Source organism: Stenella coeruleoalba (assembly GCF_951394435.1).
Source record: "Stenella coeruleoalba genome assembly, chromosome: 10".
Lineage (NCBI taxonomy): Eukaryota > Metazoa > Chordata > Mammalia > Artiodactyla > Delphinidae > Stenella > Stenella coeruleoalba.
In genome coordinates this window covers 56,206,188-56,227,899 of record NC_137156.1, presented here as the reverse complement: position 1 = coordinate 56,227,899, position 21,712 = coordinate 56,206,188, and the positions used below count along the sequence as shown (strand labels likewise).

Sequence of the window (21,712 nt, the reverse complement as noted above, 5' to 3'; positions counted from 1 at the left end):
TAGAATGGATTCATAAATTGTGGTATAAGTCATACAATGGTATACTACACAGAAGTAAAAAACGAATTGCTGCTACACGCAACATGGATGACTCACAGACACAATGTTGAACAAGAGTACATATAATTATTACATTTACATGAAGCTTTAAAACAGACAAAAGTAATCCATGGTGATAAAGGTCAGAATAGCAGTTATTTGTGTGTGTGTGTGGGGGGCACAGGGCACTGACCGGGGTACGAGAAATGTTCAATATCTTGATTTGGGTGATGGGTTCAAGGATGTATATAAAAATCCACTGAGGTGTACATGAAATATTTGCATTTTACTGAATGTAATTTCACCTCAATTAAAAAGAAAAAATATTTTCAAAGAAATTTTATAAATAGGGAGATATAACTATATGTGTAGTCGGTAGTTTTGTCTTCCAAGTATTTCGGGTTCTCTTCCAAGGCTCGAGGAAGGATTACACTCCTCCTTGAACTCTGGTGTGGCCATGTGATTTCCTTTGGCCAGTGAAAGTGCTTTAAGGGCCGGCCTATAAGTGATTTGTCAGACTTTTTCATTTCCCAAAACGAGCAGCCACACCATACGTGATATCTGCTTGGTCAGCCTGAGTCCTAGAATGAGGACCACTTAGAGCAGGGATCACTGAACATTTTCTGTAAAGGGTCACACAGTAAATATTTTAGCCTTTGTGGGCCAGACACTTTCTTCCACAACTACGCGACTCTGCCACCGTAGAGCAAAAGCAGCCAGACAATACATAAACAAACGGGCAAGGCTATTTTCCAATAAAACTTTATTTACAGTAACAGGCAGCAGGACAGATTTTGCCCATGGCCATAGTTCTTCAATTCCTGACTTAGAGCAAAGCCCCTAGCCAAACTACAAGAGAAAAGCTGGGATTTTGGGGTTGTTACCGCACAGCAACCTAGGCCATTCTGATACAGAAACTGGTTCTGTTTTTGAAAAACCTAGCATACTGAACATTGGCTTAGTTGGCAGGCATTCAGGAAATTGCTAGTGGAAGATGGAAGAAATAACTTATGCAGGGGCGATGCATATTAATGGAGCGATGAAACTGTCTGGAGAGAACCTGGAAGGCAGAGAATCTATACTTTACTCAAGAAAAAAAAAAAAAAAGACAAGAAAACAAAATATGTTATGGTTGCTGTTGGCCCCATTTGACAAAATAGACAGGAAAGAGATGAACTCAGAAAAGAATTAATCAGTTTGCAAGCAAAAAAGCAAGGGAATAAAGAGAGTTCACAAACTCAAGTACTTACTGGGTAGGAAGAAGCTACTTCTCAATTACAAAGAGATAAAAGCGAGAAATCCTATACGCCAAAGGTTGACTAAAACCCACTTTCGCAGCAAGGATCAAATCACTGGATGACTATCACACCTACTGTTAAAACCTCTGAATTAGTTAATGGGCCTCAGATTAAAAGTCCAACTAAGAGTGTAACACTGGTTAATCCCTTAAACTGGAAAAAAATGGCTCAGGGAAAAAGAGACTAAGGGTATGGCTCTCCCACAAAGCCTGAAAGCCCAGGTTACCCAGAAAGTAAGTTCAGAGAGGCATGCGAACAAGAAAGCAAAGAAACGTAGCAAATCTAAGAAGTACATATTGACCAGATGTCACTTTCGGATTACCTTCCTTGGGGAGGTGATGAGGACATTCTGCAGGTAGGAAAGCAAGTGAACTGAATATCTAGTGACCAGAAGGGCTGACTGAGTCATTCTTCTAACATTTTGTTAAATTTACTTACTTTAAAATCCCAGAAGAGCCAGAAATTATCTGTAAAGGAAAAGAGCAAGTAAATAAGATGCCATTTTCTCCTAGGGTTGATGCTTACAGAAGGAAAATGGATATTAACTCTTAAGCAGCATTATCTTTTTCCAATACTGAATGCAACTTTTTAATTACTGAGATATTGTTTTAGTCCACTAAATAGTTGTCCAGTCTTTCTCATCCAGGTTCCTTTGCAAGCCTCCCTTTAGAAATTAAAAAAAAAAAAATTAAGACTTCTACATCAAGGAGGTAAAGACAATATTACATGGTGGATTTATGTGAGTATACTCAGCTTTACTACTTACGTTTACTAGGGCAAACTGCAATCTAAGTTTGTTTCCTCAACAACATTCACATAGTAAATATTTGAGCCACGTGCCAAGCACTAAACTAAATTCTAGGAATACAATTCCCTAGTCACAAAGAACTTAGTTTCATTTCTTGATTTGTAATATGTAGATAACAATTACCCAGCAAGCAGGTACAGCAGGACCACTGTGAAGGTCAAAGGAGACTATGAAAGGGCTGCAAAGATCGTAAAGCACTATACAAGTATTTATTCATCCAAACATTTATTGAAATGTCAGGCATTGTGCTAAGCACTAGATACAGCAGTGTGCAGGCATATATATGGTCCCAGCCCTTGTGAAGCTTACAGTCTAGCACTGATCAATAAGAAGGAACAACAAAGTGTGCTAAGTATATGGCTGGTGAAGAACAGGGTATTTAGGGAGTGCACAGTAGGGGCACCTAGTCTAGAGGGTATTGATGAAGGCTTCCTAGAGGAAGTGGCATATAAACTGAAACTTGAACAGCCGTATCCTAAGAGCAGTGGTGAAAGCAGAGGAGTGATATGACCAGATACGTCTTTTGGAAAAATCTGGCTGCACTGTGAAAGGGATCACAACCAGAGAAATGGAGCCTGAGAAGGCCCGTGCTATAATATAGGTAGGTTGATGGCCTTGATCAGGATAGTAGCACTGTAGAATCAAGGAAAGTTTAGGCAACAGGCTTAACAGAAAGGTGTGTGTGAGTGGATGTGATGAAGAGGGAAAAGTCATGGCTAACTGGGTTTGGGCCTTGGGTCAGGGCAACTGAATGGTTGGCAGTGGTGGTGCCATTTACTGAGAGAGGGACCAGGAAAGGAGGAGCAGGTTTGGGGGGCAAGGTCAAGGACATGTTGTGGTGCCTATGAGACAGCAAAGTGGACTTAAGTTAGCAATTAGATATAGGAATCAGGAAAGGTCTAGAAAGGAGATATGAATTTGGGAGTCATTTGCATAAAGTTGGTAAGTGAAGCCATGAAAGAAAAAAGAGATCAGCTACGGAGATGATATAGAATAAGACAGCTTAAAACCAAATTTAAAAATCCCAAGGACACAGATGTTTAAGGGAAAGAGGTACCTGCAAAGAAGACTGAGAAAGCATACTTGGAGATGGTATCTCCCTGAAGCCAAACTAAACAAGTATTTAATGAAGGGTGGCCAGTGGGGTAAAGAGGGTAGGAATATTGACAAGGACTTAGTAAGCTTGGTAGAGCAGTCTGAGCAGCGATACGGGACAGTGGAAACACAGACAAATCTTTTAAGAAAACTAGTAGGAATGGGAGATATGGGGACACAGAGTTTTTTAAAAATAGTACTTATTTTAACTATATTTACTGATACAACAGGACTAGTTAACAACTATTTTATAAAAAGAAATTTTTAAAGACTGCCATGCAGTTACAGAATTACTTAGTACAGAAAACAGTAAAATACACACTTTTTTTTTCTGTTTTACAAAGACTAGTTTATGGCAATTCTCTATTGTTCAGGGTGAATTTAAAATTCTTAGCTTATGCCTCCCCCACATTCACTGACTATATAACTAATCTTATTATTACCTTAAGCAAAATATATAGTGGAACTTCACAAAATGTACAAGAGTTCAATATTTAAGGAACTGGGGTTAGAAAGCAGAAGCAGCTTTCAGGTCTTCCAATTATCCTTTCAATAAAGCACCTGCATGAAAGAGAATACGCCAAACTATTGGGAAACTACCGGTAGATTTTTGTTGTTGTTGTTTGGTTTTTCACTATGTTGTTTTTCCAGATATTTAAGTTTACTTCCTGTTAACCCAAATCTTAACTTGACCCTTCTTGCTAAGTATCTTAGTAATACATTACACGTTCTTTTCTGCCCTAAACCAATTATGTATAATAGAACAGAGCCCTTTAATCTGGTTCAATACCAATTACTGAGTTATAAATGCTATTGTGAGCTACCAGAACCTAGCAAGGCCTTGATTGCATCTTACCAGCCAAACCTGGAATGTTGGAATTAGTGTCCCTTATCAAGTATTATCAGTCTTCCCAACTTGCCCTTCTAATTCTGCTTCTACCGGTAATTTGCCCTGTCCCTCGAAATATAAGAGAATCTACACAGGGGGTCTACTGGCACTTTGGGAGGAATAAGTCTTTATTGTGCTGTGCTGTCCTATGCACTGTGGGGGATGGGGTGTCATTCATGCTGACATGCCAGCAGAACTTCCCTCAATAAGTGTGACAATTAAAACAGTCCCCTTTATGTCTCCCAACATCCTCTGGAAAGAGGGCATACCGTCTCTGGTTGAGAACCACTGGCAGAATTTTGGTTCTTGGGCTGTTTATGGCATCTATTTTGATAGCTCAGCCTTCAGTTCCTTCTAAATTCTTGTTTGTATTCTGGTTCCTTGAATTTGCTGAATTAGTGGCCACAGAAAAATGCATTACAATAGTTAAGACAGGACTTGAACACAAGTTTTCAAATTGTACTTGAGAGGATCTCTAAGTTGGGTCCTCTTCTTAAATCATTTCACATATTTGGCTTTACTGTAAGATTTCCTTTTCATGGTTAACATAAGTTTGAAAATTACTGTTTTAGCACAAAGCAGATGTCTCACTTAGAAATACGGAAGTGCTACAATCTGTAAATAAAGCTGCTTCTTGAGAGTTAAATATTTCCACTTGTGCACTGTCTTAAATACACAATGTGTGGGATAGTGTCAAATTTATAATAAATCCATTTCCAGCAACAAACAACATTTGATATTATATCACTTTAAAATAAAGGGTTTCCTCTAAGCAGGATTTCTTTATAAAGCTGCAACACTCATGCAGATAGGACAAATTAGCTAAAATATCTCACACCTCCTGATCCTGGGATGCAAACATCTTTTTTTCCTCATCCTTTTTTGACAGGGCCAAACTGTCTAGAGTAGAAAAAAGAATTACTAGCGGGCAACCCCTAAGAGTCTATACTTACCGTAGTCCTTTAGTAGGCAAGCTCATAAAACAGCACCCAATTGTGAAAAATTCAGGGGAAACTTCCAAAAATTGGTTAGTCTGATCTCCAGACTGCAGGAAGCCTCCTAAACTAGCAATTAAAAAAAAATTCTTGCTCCTCTGACTAAAATTTTACGTGCTTATTTTCTGTATTAGTAATATCATTATCGCTAGGGCGGGTGGGAGGGAGGTGAGAGGGAGGAAATATGTCAATATTTACTTCAGACTCAGAAATATGTCTAAAAAAATAGTCTCAAACATTCTGACAGTTTGACAAAATACCTCCACTGTATGTACGTTCCTCCTTTTCAGAAACTTCTGCACTTGCTATGTGAGTTTCTGCAAATTGGCTCAAACATATATTTAAGCAGTTGATAATTTCAGACTATATGCATCAGAATTTTAACACTTTGTTAAAATAAGAGCTAAAGTTTCTTCGAAACACCTTAAAAACAGACTTCTAATTCAACTCACATTATTAGTACTAAATGTCTTTAAAAACAGTTGTATCATAAAAGCAAAAGATAATGACTTTGCCATCAAATTAAGTTTTAAAAAAAGGTGTCTGCATGTTTCAGTCCCATGCTGCCTCTTGATATGGAAAAAAAAATATGTCTGAAGAATTTGAATTGTGATCAATTTGGATGAATAATGTGGTGCTTTCCCACAATCCAAATTAGTAAACTTGAAAATCAAACAGATGTTTGCTTTTAGAATTGGACTCCTGTTGAGTGTTTCAATGTTGTACTACAAAAGTTTATGGATTTGATTCATTTCTTCGTCTCACAAGATCATCCCAATGCGGCTCTATTTCAGTGGTGGCAATCCGAAACAGGGCATGGAGGTGTTCGTCTGTCAATGGCTGGCTTAAAGTGTGTTGGTTCCGAGTCAAATATGAAAAAGCCTTTTCACAGATTTTGCTACTATCAAACAAGGATGCCACCTTACAGGCAACCCCTTTGATAATCGGGTAAGATTCAGCAGACAATCCGGCATAGAACTGCCCTAAGTCTTTGGTTCTGTATTCGTTCCAAAGGTTAGTATTTGCCTGAAGTTTTGTTAGCTCCACCCTTACTGAAATAGGTGCATATTCAGGTTTAAAGCTAAATGGATTTGCAAAAAGTTCTAAGTCCTTTTTAATGAACTTGAGGTCCTTGAAATGTCTCTCAAACTCTTTTTGTAGGCGACAGATCACCACTCGATACCTATCAGGATCGAGTATTTTTTCGTCTTCTTGAAGATGCCCTTTAAGCTCATCAACAACTTGGCTCAAGGCGGCAAAGTGTGTTAGATTTTTTTCCTCAATATGTCTCTGAAGTAAATTCAGCTTCACTTCAAACGCACAAATATGGTCAAAGGCAGCAGCAGCAAAGACTTTACTCACTCTCAATAGTTCGCTGAGTTCTCGAAGGTGGTCCATAATATCCACCAAGAAGCCAAAGTCACAAAGCCATTCGTGGTCTGTGAAATGGACCGTTGTTGCCCCTATCGAAACCAAGAATGTTTTTATCTCTTTTCTTAAGGAAAATATTAGTTTTAAAGTCTTCCCTTTTCTAAGCCAATTGTTCAGACAGCGTCCATTAACCCTTTCACCGTGCTCTGATTCAGATTCAGTTAGTAAAGCCTGAAATTCCGGCCGCCTAACGCCTCTGGTCTTAATTAAAACTATCCATTCAGATATGGCATTTACGATTTGATTAACATCTACATCGTAGGAGCTCAACAGTTCCAAGTGAAGAAATCCTGAATAATGGATCACATTCCAACAGTTGGGGCTTACAGCCTTTTCTCTCATGTATGACACCAGTCCTGAGTTCTCACCAATCATCCTCAGAGTGTGGGTCGTGGTCAGTCCAACCATCCGCTGCAGGCTAAGCCCTGCCGTCTGTAGGGCCTCAAGGATTGCCGCCATGAGGGCACCAACACTGAAGTGATGAGTCAGGTTGATTATGGTCAGAAGCTCTTCTTGCACCTCCAAATCGTGGCCTACGCCGCGGACAAAGACCAGGAGGTAGTTCTCATAGGCCACAAAAGCCTGGTCATCCAAGGCAAGGGAATAGGCTTTAAAGTCCTTGGCTCGGTTAAAAAGCTGACTGCGTAGATTTTGGTTAATGTCCAGGACCCTCTGCCGCGTGATCTCCGGAGATAAATCAATGCCATCCAGAACGCTTACGTGATCGGGCAGCACATCTCTCAGCATCACCTCCATGCACCGGTGCACAAAGTCCCCCTCGCCCCAGCCGCAACCCTTCAAGGCCAAGAGGCGGGCGAGCCCGAGACCTGCACGAGCAGCTCTCTCCTCCGGAGTGAGCGGGGCGGCCTCGGGCAAGTCGCCCTGACGCAGACGCTCCACCAGGGCCGCGCGCTCGCCCTCCGCCACATACCGCTCGTAATAGTCGTGCTCGGCCTCGTAGTGGTGCCTGACGTCGGGTTCGCCGGTGGCTACGACCAGGCGGCGACACACCAGGCACAGGGCGCCCTCGCCCTCCGGAGCCTCCACCACTAGGTACCGCTGTGTCCACTCGGCCCGGAACCCCCGAGACTCGTCGATTTCCATTTTGCTCCTCTTGGGCGTCATCCACATTTCACGGGAGGCCACAGGAGCTGGGCAGACCTCCGGGAGGCCGCAAGGAGAGGGGAGGAGCAGGAGCGAGCCGCAAGCGCCTCCTCCACTCTGCGCCAGATCACCCCAGCTGGGGACACCAACCTGCGGCTCCGACACCTCTGTTCCTATTGGCTGGAGATTTCGTATTCCTCTGCCCCAGACATGAGCCAATAGGAAGAGTGGACAGCGGTTTTTAGTGCGCAGGCGCACATCCTTCTAGCTGCAAAGTGGACTGAAGGCGCTTTAGGGCGGGACTAAGAGAACCGGAACTCACGTATTTGACTGGCATTCACGCTGCCCAATCAATAGCTCACTGTCCCGGAAGCGGCCCTGCCGCTAGAGGGTGGGGCAGGACGGCGTCAGCAGAGTTGATGGAAAGATGTGGGCACGAAGCTCTAAGGGGATTGGCTGAAGGCACTTGCAGTTAGCTTCTCTCCGTGACTCGGGCTCCTCTGGCGCCAAAATGTCGCTGGTAGCGGGGGTTATCCGGCGGCTGGACGAGACAGTGGTGAACCGCATCGCGGCAGGGGAAGTTATCCAGCGCCCGGCTAATGCCATCAAGGAGATGATAGAGAACTGGTACGAAGGGAGTCAAGGCTTCCTTAGAGGCTACGACTTAACGGGCCGATGCTCAGGATAGGGCGGACACGCCTCCCTGCCCGGAGCCAAGGCGTGTGCGGCGCAGGGCCGCGGCGGCGGAGGCCGGGGGTCTTGCCTTCGCCCCTCACGGGTCCTCGAGCGTCCTCGCGAGACTTTAGGGTTGTTGCGGGGCAAGGAGAGGGTTACACAATCTTTTCATGTTGTCATTAAGAGAAGTCCTTTAAAAATTATATATGCGGAAGGTGCAAATTTTTAAATGTATAAAAATTTTATAATTTAAAAGGAAAAAAACTTCCTTCATCCTTCAGAGGTTACTATGTGTTATCAGTTTCTTGCTTATTCCGGAAGTCATCCATCTACATTCAGAAGTACGATTCATTTTGAGTTTTATTCTAAATAAATTGCTGAGATTTTAGGAGAGTTCGATGGACTTGGGGTTTAACTTGTGATTCCCCTATTGCCAAGTGATTGACCCCACTTAGGATTTTCCTGCCCTTTACTTTTTGCGGGGTCACTTTGAAGATATCTGATTTTATGGATTCTGAAGTTTAGAACTGTCACACAAACCTTGTGGAAGGAGGAGATTAAAAACGTGGAAAGAAAGTTGGGTGTAAACTGTAAACTTTAAAAAGGACAGAGGCTCATAGTGTACCTAAACGTTATGTCAGATCCTTTGTGTTAAAATGCATTGATGTTAATAAAATCTATACGTTAAAAGGAAAAAAATGTCCCAGCGAAGATTGGTAGGTTTGTAAAGGGATTGTTGTGAAAACACAAACAACCATCGTGGGTAATGGGACTGAAAGAACAGTGGGTCTGAAAGGACCACTGAGAGAAAGGAAGAGAATTAGAAGGTAGACAAAAGAAGGAGCAGGGAGACTGGGGATGGTTTCTCCTTTTGACTTTAAATTCACAAAGGCTGGCTTTTGTTTCTGCAGTGTTAGAATTAACTGACAGAACGATTTAGGCCTGTTACTGTACTGTGCCAGAAGACTACGGCAACACTACACATGTTAGATCAGTGGATTAGAATTCTCTAAGCAGAGATTTTGTATGGAGTCCAGTTATGCTCTTTTTAATACGTAAGTCAAGACGGCTAAGTACAACTTCAATTTAGGGGCTCCTGAGAAAGCTCTTTAATATTTAAGTAACTTAATATCTTATTTCTGAATAAAGAATTTTCTGTGTGAGGAGGAGGAAACTTTTCTTTCTCATGCAGCCTCAGTCTGGATTTATTTTCTGTAGCTCTGTAGGTGCTCTATGCTTGTAGGTTACTCTTTGAAGGAATAAAAAGATGTATTGACTTCTTAAAGAGCTTTCTGCACTGCCATTTTTTCTTTCCCCCAACATAAATATATTTGCATAAAGAAAATAGTAGAGAAAAACATTTAGAATTTTTTTAATGACATTTTATAAGGGTCATTTAGGAGCGTGAGGCTGAATAAAGTTTGAGTAACAGATGGTAGAATTAGTTGAAAAGTAGGTAAGAAAGAGGCATGTACTAAAAGGTCCCACTTCTAACTTCCCTTTCTTTTTTTCCTAGAGGAACAGAAAAGTTGCTGAATGTCCTATTGGAAATGATGGTTCCTCACTCCGTCCCTCTCTTCCTTCCCTCTCTCTCACACAGCATGTAAACTGATAACAATGTAGTCACAGAGCCTGTGAGACAAAGGAAAACACACTGAGTCTTATATTTGTCTGGAATTTGTTCTTATCCCCTGACTCGTATTAAAATATGTGCATTAGAGTAGTTGCAGACTAATAAATTATTATTTTTTTGTTTGATTTGCCAGTTTAGATGCAAAATCCACAAGTATTCAAGTGGTTATTAAAGAGGGAGGCCTGAAGTTGATTCAGATCCAAGACAATGGCACCGGCATCAGGGTAAGGAAAACCTCAGAGCGGCAGGATGTTTGTGTGCTTCGTGTGCTACATCTGCAGGAAGTGTTGGGACTTCTCCCTGTTCTGGAAACTTTAGGCTTTTATGGATGGGATTGTTTGAAAAATAAATATTTATTGAGTACCTACTCCATGCTGGGTACTGTTCAGGAGAATAAGGAGGTCAAGGAGCGAGTCATGAAACTTTAAAGGTTGAGTGTCCTGAGCAAAGAGAACAATACACACAAAAACCACGAAATGGAAGCTTGCATGACACGCTTAAGGACTAGCAAGGGGGTTGGTATGTCTAGAATGGGTGGTGGAGGGAGTGGAAGCCTAAAAGGAAATGAGGTCTGAAGGATAACCAGGCTGAGCATGTAGGACCTTGTAGGATGTTGTAAAATATTTGGCTTTTACTCTGGATGAGGTGGGATATTCTTTAGAGGGTTTTGAGCAAAGAGGTGACATGCTTTGGCAAGTTTTATAAGAACTCTTTTGTCTGCAATGCAGAAAATAGACTGTAGCAGGACAGGATAGAAGGACCGGACAGGACCGGTTTGGTTGTGACAGAGATGTAAGAAGCAGTGAGATTCTGGGTTGATGATGAAGACCAAAGCTCTCAGAATTTGCTTGTCCAGGGAGTAAGAAAAAGAGGAGTCAAGAATGACTTCAAGGTTTTGGCCTGTGCAAATAGAAAAAAAGTTGCCATTTACTCTTGAGAAGGCTATGGAACAAGCAGGTTTGGGGGAAGATCAGAAATTCATTTTGGGGTATGTTCAACTTAAGATGCCTGTTAGTTGGATACATGTATGAGTCTGGAGATAAAAATTTGGCGTATTCCATTTTGATGGTATTAAAAGCCATGAGACTCACATAAAGAGAAGCTCAACATGACTGGTAACTAGGGAACTACAAATAAAAATTGCAGTGAGATACCACTTGACATTCACTAGGATGGCTGTTATAATTAAGTAATTAATAAAAACCAAATATTTCAACTACAATAAAAATTAAAAATATTGACAAGGATGTTGAGAAATTGGAACTCTTGTATGTTGCTGGTGGGAATATAAAATAGTACAGCCATTGTGGAAAATGGTATGGTGGTTCCTTAAAACAATTAAACAATTGCCATATGACCCAGCAATTCCACTTCTGGGTATATACCCAAAAGAGTTGAAAGCAGGGCCTTGAAGAGATTTGCACACTCATGTTCATAGCAACATATTCATGATAACCAAAAGGTGGAGGCAACCCAAGTATCAACAGATGAATGGATAAACAAAATGTGATACATACAATGAAATGTTATTCAGCCTTACAAAGGAGTGAGATTTTGACAAGTGCTACTACGTGGATGAACCTTGAAGACAGTATGCTAAGTGAAATTAGCCAGTCACAAAAGGACAAATACTATATGATTCCACTTGTAAGAGGTACCTAGGGTAGCTAAATGCATAGAATCAGAAAGTAGAATGGTGGTTTCCAGGGGGTTGGGGGCCTGCGCCACATGGCCTGCGGGATCATCTTAGTTCCCCGACCAGGGATTGAACCCTTGCCCCCTGCAATGGAAGCATGAAACCCTAACCACTGGACCACCAGGGAAGTCCTGAGAGGTTTTGTTTAATGGGTACAGTTTGTTTGTGGAGATGAAAGAGTTCTGGACATGGATGTTGGTGATGGTTGCACAACAATGTGAATGTATTTCATGCCACAGAACTGTACACTTAAAGAGGGTTAAAATGGTAAATCTTGTCATGTATATTTTACTACAATTAAATGTACCTATAGATTTTTAATAAAGAAGTTTTCTAATACAGTAATGATTTTTGTAAAATCTGTGAGCCTGGGTGATATCATCAAGACAGTGAGTGTAGACAGAGCAGAGGTCCAGGGATGGAACTGTGAATTATCCACTCTCAGGGGAGATGAGACAGAAGCAGCAAATGAGGCTGAGGAATGAGGCGAGAGAGGAAGAAGGAGCAGCAGGACCGAGTGGAGTTCTGGACGTCCAGAGAGGAGGCTCCTGCTGATTTAGAACTCTTCTCCCAAGAGGAATGTCTTCCTGGATTCAATCAAGAAGAGGGAAATTAAAAAAGATTTGGAAAAATGAGTAACATAATTATTCACTGATTTTTTTGCACCTTCTAGAAAGAAGATCTGGAGATTGTGTGTGAGAGGTTCACCACAAGTAAACTGCAGTCCTTTGAGGATTTAGCTCATATTTCTACCTATGGCTTTCGGGGTGAGGTAAGCTGAGGATTGAAGAAATGTGTAAAACATCCTCCTGTGATGATATTTCTGCCATTTGTCAGCATATGTTTCTCAGCAGGTCAATAAGACATGATACTTTTTACTTGTTAAAATATATGCGAATCTAAACAAACTTAGATTCAATTTTCCAAAACTGAGAATTGTTCATAAATACTTTTTAAAAATAATTAATTAATTATTTTATTTTATTTAATTATTTTTTAACATCTTTATTGGAGTATAACTGCCTTACAATGGTGTGTTAATTTCTGCTTTATAACAGAGTGAATCAGCTATACATATACATTTATCCCCATATCTTGTCCCTCTTGCATCTCCCTCCCTCCCACCCTCCCTATCCATAAATACTTAATACACCATAAACTGTATCTACAGAGACCCCCCAGGTCTCTTGATGGAAGAAGATAGCACTATCTACCAAGGTTTCTTGTCCAAAATCAAATGTGAATCTTACCAATACTTAGATCCAAGTACCCATATACAGAAAAATACAAGGAGCAAGGGAGCATGGTAAATGGTACTGAGACTGGAAATCACATGATAAAAGACTTGTTTCCTGTAAAGTAAACTGTATGGGGGAAAAAAGGTAAAGAAAGGAGGAAGAAGCATAGATTAGAAGGGATTTAAGAGGCATGTGAACCAGCTCCAATGTATTGATCTTACTTGGATCCTGATTTGCACAAACTAAAATCTTTTTGAGACAGATATTTGAACACAGATTGGTTATTTGATGGTATTAAGGAGAAATTACTGTTAATTTTCTTGGTATAAAAATAGTTTCATCGGTTTTTTTTTTTGAGTCCTTTTAAGTTATATTCTGAAATAGCTGTGAATGAAATTATATGATGTATCATAGGGATATATTAAATAGAAAATGGATAAAAATAGTATCATATTTTTATGACAGTACTCTGGATATAAAGATATTATTCAATATATGTAGGGCAACATAAATTGTAATGGCTACATACTGTTCTATTTTTTTATAAACTTATTTATTTTTGGCTGCATTGGGTCTTTGTTGCGGCGAGTGGGGGCTGCTCTTCGTTGCAGTGCGCAGGCTTCTCATTGCAGTGGCTTCTCTTGTTGTGGAGCATGGGCTGTAGACGCATGGGCTTCAGTAGTTGTGGCACGTGGGCTCAGTAGTTGTGGCTTACAGGCTCTAGAGCACAGGCTCAGTAGTTGTGGTACACGGGCTTAGTTGCTCCACGGCATGTGGAATCTTCCTGGACCAGGGATCGAACCCGTGTCCCCTGCATTGGCAGGCGGATTCTTAACCACTGCGCCACCAGGGAAGTCCCTGTTCTATTACTTGTACATACTGCAGTCTATTTATATAATTTCCTGTTGAACATTTATGCTCTTTGCCATTTTTTTCGTGTTTAATGCTCTGGTGAATATTCATGTACATACAATGTGTTTTGTTCAGTTATTTCCTTAGGATAAATTTATAGAAATAGCATTCGTGAGTAAAAATATGTATCCTTTTCAAGTAGTTTGTATTAGTTTCTTATTGCTGCCCCCCAAAATGACCACAACCTTCGTGGTTTAAAGCAACACAAATTTGTAATCTTACAGTTCTGGAGGTTAGGGGAAATAGGTGTCACTGGGTCTCACTGTGCTAAAATCCGGGTGTTGGCAGGGCTGTATTCCTTTCCGCACGTTCTGAGGTACCAGAGAAACTGTTTGGAGTAGTTATTTGGGGGAAATGAGAGCCAGTGTCGGGGAGGGGAATGGGGCAAATTACTTTTCGTTTTAGGCCTTTCTGTAGTTTTTGGATTTTTTATCATGTGAATGTAGTTTACTTTTATTTGACTTATCTGTTTATTTTATTCTCTTTTATTTTTTGGCCTCTCTGAGCGCCTTGCGGGATCTTAGTTCCCCAACCGGGATCAAACCTGGGTCCCGGCAGTGAAAGCGTCTGAGTCCTAACCACTGGACCACCAGGGAATTCCCTATTTGATTTTTTTAAATTAAAAGGCAGCTGTGACCCAGTCACTGCAATTTAGATCAAATCCGGGTAGTCTCAAGCACCCTCTGGCTCACAGTGAGCCCCAGGTTGTTCCAGGTAGGGGCAACATCAGACTGTGTACCCTGAGGCCCCCTTGACTTTAAGTAGGCCTCAGGTCAACCCTAGCAAAGCAGTTTCATTCTGGCTTTGCAACTTCCTGAGTCAGTTCCTAAGCGCATGGCCTCCTGGAGCCTTAGCCCAGCTGTAGGGTATCTTTGGGGTTGTAATTAAATAGGGAAGATTTATTGAAGGATTGCTGTGTGCCATCCATGGTTCTCAGCCCTTTGTGTGTATTAACCCTTTCACTCTTAACAACTCCATAGAGTAGGTTCTATTATTATTATTACCATGTTTTACATATATACGAGGAAACTGACAGACTTTAAGAAACATGACCAGGGCACACAGCTAGGAAGTGGCAGAATGGGGAATTGAGCCCTGGCAGTTTGACTCCAGAGTCTGTGTTCCTGTCCTCTTGCTCCGGTGCCGGTACAAAGGCCCCTGAAGAAGCAGGACCATCTGCCAGTGGCCCTTTCTTTTCCTGGTGTTGGGTAGCATTGTAGTTTTTGATGTATTTAATGTCCTTCCTTACCACAGGTTGCAAAATCATTTACATTTTTAATGATGACAATTAGCTCAATTACATACACCAGGGAAATCCAGCTAGGACCTGGTAATCTCTGAGCCTGAGCCATGGTCCTTGTTAATGAACTGAGTCTGCCACAGCTGTATTCACTGTCTCCTGAGATGCTGTCACACAGACCCCATCACAGTGCCTGGGTTGCATTTTTTTATGCTATGGTGTCCTTGGGAAAGGAGATACAGATTCCAAAGGGCTAGCAAACCAATCCTGATTTTAAGGGGGAAAAAATGGTCTTTTGTTTTCTTTTAATTTGTTTAGTCTTAATTTCATAATTAAAAAAATATTTATTTATTTATTTGGCTGGGCTGGGTATTAGTTGCGTTGCCCGGTGTGAGATCTCAGTTGCAGCATGTGGAATCTAGTTCCCTGACCAGGGGTCGAACCCGGGCCCCTTGCATTGGGAGCACAGAGTCTTAACCACTGGACCACCAGGGAAGTCCCTGCATAATTTTAAATTTATATTTCGTTTTTTTTTAACTTTATTTATTTTTGGCTATGTTGGGTCCTCGTTGCTGAGCGCAGGCTTTCTCTAGTTGCAGCAAGCGGAGGCTGCTCTTCGTTGCGGTGCTTCGGCTTCCCGTTGCGGGGGCTTCTCTTGTTGCAGAGCACGGGGTCCAGGCATGCGGGCTTCAGTAGTTGTGGCTCACGGGCTCAGTAGTTGTGGTGCACGGGTTTAGTTGCTTGGCGGCACGTGGAATCCTGCCTGACCAGGGCTCGAAACCATGTCCCCTGCACTGGCAGGCGGATTCTTAACCACCACGCTACCAGGGAAGTCCCTAAGTTTATATTTCTAAACATAAAATTGCTTATAGAAAACAGTTTTGAATAATAGTATACAGCACTATCTATTTGCAGTGTTTCCATTATCCATTTCTGAAGGCAGGCTTTAAACTTGTTAGAAGACAAATCATTGAGACTATTAAATACACCTATAACTCTACACCTGAACACAGTTGCTATTAAGGTTAACGTTAATGCTTGGGGGTGGGGAATTCCCTGGTAGTCCGGTGGTTAGGACTCAGTGCTCTCACTGCCGAGGGCCCAGGTTCAATCCCTGGTTGGGGAATTAAAATCCTACTAGCTGTGCGGTGTGGCCAAAAAAAAAAAAAAAAAAAAAAAATGCTTGGGTGTGTTTCCTTTTGGACTTTTATATATATATTTTTCCCTTGTTCTAGTAATTATGCTACAGATTCAACTCAATAGCTTTCTTTTTTTTTTTTAAAAAAAAGCATCATCAAAGCGAGTGAGCAGAGTGCTCATTGTTGCCATTTGTTAATACAAAACAGAAGAGGCAATTGAGATAACTTCTCCATTAATGATGAGATGGGGTGACCCAGCAGTGGGTTTTTCTTTCATTTCATTTCCTTTTTTTCCTTAGGCTTTGGCCAGCATAAGCCATGTGGCTCACGTCAGCATTACAACCAAAACAGCTGACGGGAAGTGTGCATACAGGTATAGTGCTGTCCTCTGCTATGTGTATAAATTCATCCTGAAATGTGCTTTTTGTCTGCATCTCAAAGTAATCCTATCTGAACACCAGTGTTATCTTTTTTGGCCTAGATCTTGGGTAACTTTTCTTTCCTGCCTTTGGATTAGTTGATAATCCACAGGGATCATCATAGGTAATAATCTTACTTTATGGACTCGTGAAAGCTACGAGGTAACAGATTACAAGTGCCTAGCAAGGTGTCTGTTACACAGAGGAATTCTGAGTCCGTGGGAGCTGTGATGTCATTCTGCCCCTTTGCCCTTTGGCAGGATGTCCCTTTGGCCTGATTATGGGGCCATGGCTGGGGTGCTGAAGGATCCTGGTTCCTTAGCTGCTCTGAGCCCCCTGCTGCACCTTCCCACAGGTGGCCACTTTTATGTTGGCACAGTTTTCAGAGGCTGTTGAATGACCTTGGAACAGAACAGAAAGGGGATTCAGGGAATCAAAATCACACCTTTGTTTTCATAAGCACTGGCCATTCCCTAGTGAAAGATGGGTATTGAGTGTCTAATTCACGCCAAAAAACAGAATTTTTTTTTTATCGTACAGATTGTTAGTTTATATAGAAAATAGCTTCAACAAAGGGCAGTTCTGCCTGTTTCTCAGCCCTCTTTAACAGTTGAGTGTGTGCAGTAATGGAAGATGGAACATTTCAGAGTCTGCAGCACTGGTGCTAGAGCGGGTTTACTCGATGCAAATTGTAACAGCCCTAGGACCTAGCTGGGCTGATATGATTAGAATCCCTTCTGACAAACTGGGGAGCCACTTGTGAGTGAATATCTTCTGAAATAGTCTGGGACACAGGTTCCATTTCTTTGCCTCTGGGGTGTTATGCCCCTGCTTGGGACCTCTAGTAGCCCTCCTTCTGTGGGAGGATGAAATCGAGTCATTGTCATAGCAACTAGCGTCCTCCCAATGCACTCAGTCCATCTTTCCAGCCTCTCCCCTCCACACATCCTCAGCTGCTGCATATTCTAAAGCTTCTTTGCTTTTGTTTATGTTTTCCCCCTCCTGGATGGTCTTCCCTGTTCTCTCCACCTGAGATTATACTGCTTCAGAGTCCAGGTGAATTGTCATCTCTTCTGTGACACTTCCCCCACTCCCACCCCAGGCTAAATGTTTTCCTACTCTGGATCACTTAGCACCTTGTTCTACACTTAAGGGAAAAGTCTGTCCCCTCACTAAATCAAGAAGCTCCAAAGGCCTGCCTTTATTACAGGGCGTTTACAGGCCTGATAACATGGTAGCCCCTCAAATAAATGATTGCAGAATCATTGGAAAAAATTTTACAGTCATCTTAGGCAATGGCAAAACTATTGTTTGTAGCCCAGAACTCAGGAACTAAAAAGCAATATTTGCCAAAAAAAACAAACCAAAAAATGGATTTTCCCCCCCTCCTTTGGTATCAAATTAGAATGGTTATGGAAGTGGAAAAAGAGAGGAAACAGGTAACTAAGACAATTTATAACATGGCTATATTTTAATCTATTGTTGTGTAATTTACCTTTTTACTCTTTGGGTAAGTGTCTGTTCTTTTTTTTGTTAGCTCTCAGTAATCTCTTATATTTTCTGCTAGAGCACATTACTCAGATGGAAAGCTGAAAGCTCCACCTAAACCATGTGCAGGCAATCAAGGGACCCAGATCACGGTAAGAATGGTGCACGGGAGGGGAAAGTTTTGAAAGGGAGCTTTATATAAATATTGAAGTAAAAAACAAAATTGTCTTTGAGTTCTCAAAGGATTAAAAAAAATGAATATTTACTAGTTAATGGGAGCCCCAAGATACCACACTCTAAGAAAGAGAAATAATTATTGACTTTTGTGGCATGGCAGCCTGCCCACCGCCTCCTTTTTTTTTTTTAAGAGGCTGGGAGTTTCTTTTGTTGAGACCACAGAACTCTGTGGCAGGGTAGCTGGCATTGAAAGAACCTTAAGCTTGGCTCCAGTTGAGGAGTCAGAGTCTTAGCCTTGCCACTCAGTGGTTGTGTGTCCAGAGGCAAGTCGTTTAATGTCCCTTAACGTCACTTTGCTCATCTGTCAAGGAAGGATGTAACGAAGAATATCTGCCACTCACTCAAAGGGCTCTGAGTAACAGATTGTATCATTAATTAGGAGAAAGTGTTACACTGCCTTATTTCTGTGGTGCCACATTTGGTCTCTTCCCGTTCCGAGATCCCATAAAGCACCCCACTGTCATGTTACACATCCCACCCTACCACCCTCAGCCCCAGCCAGAGCACATCTCCTCGAAGGTTCCAAGCCCTGGGCTTGATGAGGCAGGTGGAGTGGGGGGTGGGGGCTGAAATGAACGTGTACTCCGTAGTGCGTGTTAAGGGGGAATCCTGTAACTGGGACCACAGTGTAATTTCCAATAACCCCTAAAAGATCTGATAATTATTCTTAGTCTGCAAAATAGGTTTGAATGCCATGTGGTATTGTAATTGTTTATAAGTTTATGTTTGCCCCACTAAATCTTGTGCTACTCTGGGCAGTACTGTGCTTCATTTGTCTTCTTATTCCCAGCACAAGGCAAAGAGCCTGACATGGAGGTAGCCCCCAGTACCTATCTGAGAAATCAGTGAGTAAAGTGGGAGGCAGGTGAAATATCCCTTCTTTCTTTTGTTAAGACTGCCCCATCTCTTGCCGCCTCTCCTAATGCTTAGAACTGTGCTGGTGATAAATGTAGTTGGATTCTCTGCCTTAAGACCCAGCTTTATTTCCATCTATTTCTGTGAGTTTACAAGAAAAATCAATCTTCTATTCAGGTAGAGGACCTTTTCTACAACATATCCACGAGGAGGAAAGCTTTAAAAAATCCAAGTGAAGAGTATGGGAAAATTCTGGAAGTTGTCGGCAGGTACAGTCCAAAATCTGGGCGGGGGTCTCTGAACCACTCTCTCACCAAAGGAATGTGTTCTGCTGCTTAGAAATTGAGAACAGTTGCTGAGCTAGATGGTAAGCAGCAGTACTAGCCTACAGATTGTTTCTGGTCAAGGTTTAGTCACCGATTCTGGGTTGTCTTTCATGTCCCCAGGAGAGAGCAGGAGTTGGTCTCTGTATCAGTGAGGGTCCTTTGGTGGCAGGCAAAACAAACTGACTGTACTAACCTGAGCCCAAAAGACGTTTATTGAAAGGCGAGGAGTGACTCAGCAAGTGGAAAGAAGTGTGTGGACGGCTGCTCCTTGGGGAGAACAAGAAGCAGAGTGGCTTCAGGGATTTAATATAGTGGCCCTGCTCCAACTGTTTTCATTCCTTTCCTGACTCTGCTCAAGAGCCTGTCTCCCAGGAGAGTGCATCTTACTGGCATAGCCTGGGCCCCCCATCGTGTGCCCACATTTGTGGGGAGAAGATTTCTTGACTGGCAGTCTAAGGATATATCAAGTGAAATGGGGAAGAGGTAGTGTCCCAAAGGAAGACTAGGGCCTGTTAACAGAGTGAGAAGGGACTCAGGGCAGGTGAAAACGTTATGTCCACGATTGATTTAACCCGCTAGTACAGTGGCCCCAGCATGGCTCTCTGAGCCTGCGTGTCCTTGAATTGTAACTGAGTGTGTTAACTATTTCTCAGTATTGCTACAAAAATTAAAATCAGTAAAACATTTACCTCTATTAAAGTGGAACAGACACATGAAGTTTTTTTGCTTTTTTTCCCCTGGAATCGTATGAATCAGTATCACAATATCAATTAGCTCCTGGAAATAGAGGAGTTCTGGTTGGCTGTTTTAGTTCTAGGTGTGATAAGTGAACTAATTGTTACTGATTAGTGCGTTTGGCTAGACACAATCCTCCAGGTCCTGGGGCCCATGGTGGGAGGAGTAGTAAATGATAGCCAACCGAGAAAAGGCTGGGAGATACTAGGACAGGACCTCAGGGGAGAAGAAGCGGGTGGGGAGGGCGTGTGTTGGGGACTCTGAGACAGAACAACAGAGTGCAGGGGGTGTTCAGGCTACATTCTCAAGATGTCTTTGAGGCAACCCAGATCTTTTGAGTTTGTGAAAATAAAACTGTAGGCAAGGAGGAGATTGTATTGAAATATCCTTGAGTCTAGTCAGCAACGTATAGAAGCAAAGTTTTTTGTTTTTTATTCGATTCTGCCACATTTAGCATTGATATCTTCATGTCGTCTCTGTTGGCTTATTCTCCTGTGGGTAAAATATGACATTTAAAGATATTTTTGTTTGTATATATCTTTGTTTAGATTACTTAACTCCACCAGTTTGTTTAACTGAAAGGGGGCATGTACTCTGCATTTGACCACTCTTTTTTTACTGTTTTGTTTTTTTCTCTGCCAGGTATTCAATACACAATTCAGGCATTAGTTTCTCGGTTAAAAAAGTAAGTTCTTGATTTATAGGGGATGGTTATGTATTGTAAAAGAAGAAAGGATTTTTTTATAGTTGCCCATGGAGACGAGGTTATGGTGTTTCAGTCAGCCCTGTGAGACAGTAAGTTGGATCTTCTGTTCTGTTTATCAGCAAGGTGAGACGGTAGCCGACGTCAGGACACTGCCCAATGCCACAACTGTGGACAACATTCGCTCCATTTTTGGAAATGCTGTTAGCCGGTACGTTGATAATTTATATTTTTAAAAATCTGCGTTCCGTCACATTATTTTGGAATCTGTTAACACCTGCCTTAAGAGTTTGCTTTAACCAAATATGCAGGCTTGTTTTCATGCTTCAAGCTTAGTGTCAGATTATTTCATGGAATCAACCCTTCTTGGGTGCATGACATCTCCTAGATGCTCTGGCTATGAATCAGTGTGTTCTCTCTAGGTCTCTGTCTTCAAAATATCTCCAGTATAGGAGAATTCTGTCATCTTCCAGTGCTCCCTCTTGTCCTTGTATTTTCATTATCATCACTTTAGGATTGCATTTATTATCATTCAACATTTATTAATTGCCTCCCATATTCCAGTTTTTGTGTCAGAAGTTAGGATATAAAGACAAATAAAATGTTTCTGCCCTTAAACACTTGCCTGTCTGGGGGCAAGCAGTTTTGTGTCACCAAATCTTGTCACGGAAAGCCTAAGCAGGAAAATTGCTTGTATTATTATAGATTTTCCACGGCACTCCCTTCTGTGGGTGAAAACCACTGTTTCCATCACAGA

The 21,712-nt window shown here is 41.7% G+C and overlaps 2 protein-coding genes across 9 annotated transcripts in view; one reads left to right on the top strand and one right to left on the bottom strand.

Moving 5' to 3' along the window:
- On the bottom strand, positions 1-7,899 carry EPM2AIP1 (EPM2A interacting protein 1). 7 transcript variants are annotated; one of them, XM_079933437.1, is made up of 4 exons: positions 5,083-7,899; positions 1,776-1,804; positions 1,660-1,686; positions 1-1,099 (listed from the first exon to the last, which is right to left on the bottom strand). In XM_079933437.1, exon 1 carries the CDS (start codon positions 7,684-7,686, stop codon positions 5,860-5,862), a length of 1,827 nt encoding a protein of 608 aa, XP_079789563.1. In that variant the 5' UTR covers positions 7,687-7,899; the 3' UTR covers positions 1-1,099; positions 1,660-1,686; positions 1,776-1,804; positions 5,083-5,859. The 7 variants fall into 7 exon arrangements, with proteins under 7 accessions (XP_079789563.1, XP_079789560.1, XP_079789562.1 ...); XM_079933434.1 differs by adding an exon at positions 3,684-4,519 and having other exon boundaries at positions 1-1,804; XM_079933436.1 differs by having other exon boundaries at positions 1-1,686.
- Positions 7,900-8,075: 176 nt separating this feature from the next.
- The window catches only part of MLH1 (mutL homolog 1), a 51,330-nt gene continuing 37,693 nt past the window's right edge, over positions 8,076-21,712 (top strand). For both annotated transcript variants that reach the window (XR_013830065.1, XM_079933272.1), the window contains exons 1-8: positions 8,076-8,286; positions 10,101-10,191; positions 12,337-12,435; positions 16,492-16,565; positions 18,179-18,251; positions 19,369-19,460; positions 20,895-20,937; positions 21,078-21,166. Coding sequence is in view for 1 of the 2 variants with exons in the window: in XM_079933272.1 (XP_079789398.1) it covers positions 8,171-8,286; positions 10,101-10,191; positions 12,337-12,435; positions 16,492-16,565; positions 18,179-18,251; positions 19,369-19,460; positions 20,895-20,937; positions 21,078-21,166 (677 nt within the window). In the remaining variant the exon portion in view is untranslated. The remainder of the gene's footprint in view (positions 8,287-10,100; positions 10,192-12,336; positions 12,436-16,491; positions 16,566-18,178; positions 18,252-19,368; positions 19,461-20,894; positions 20,938-21,077; positions 21,167-21,712) is intronic.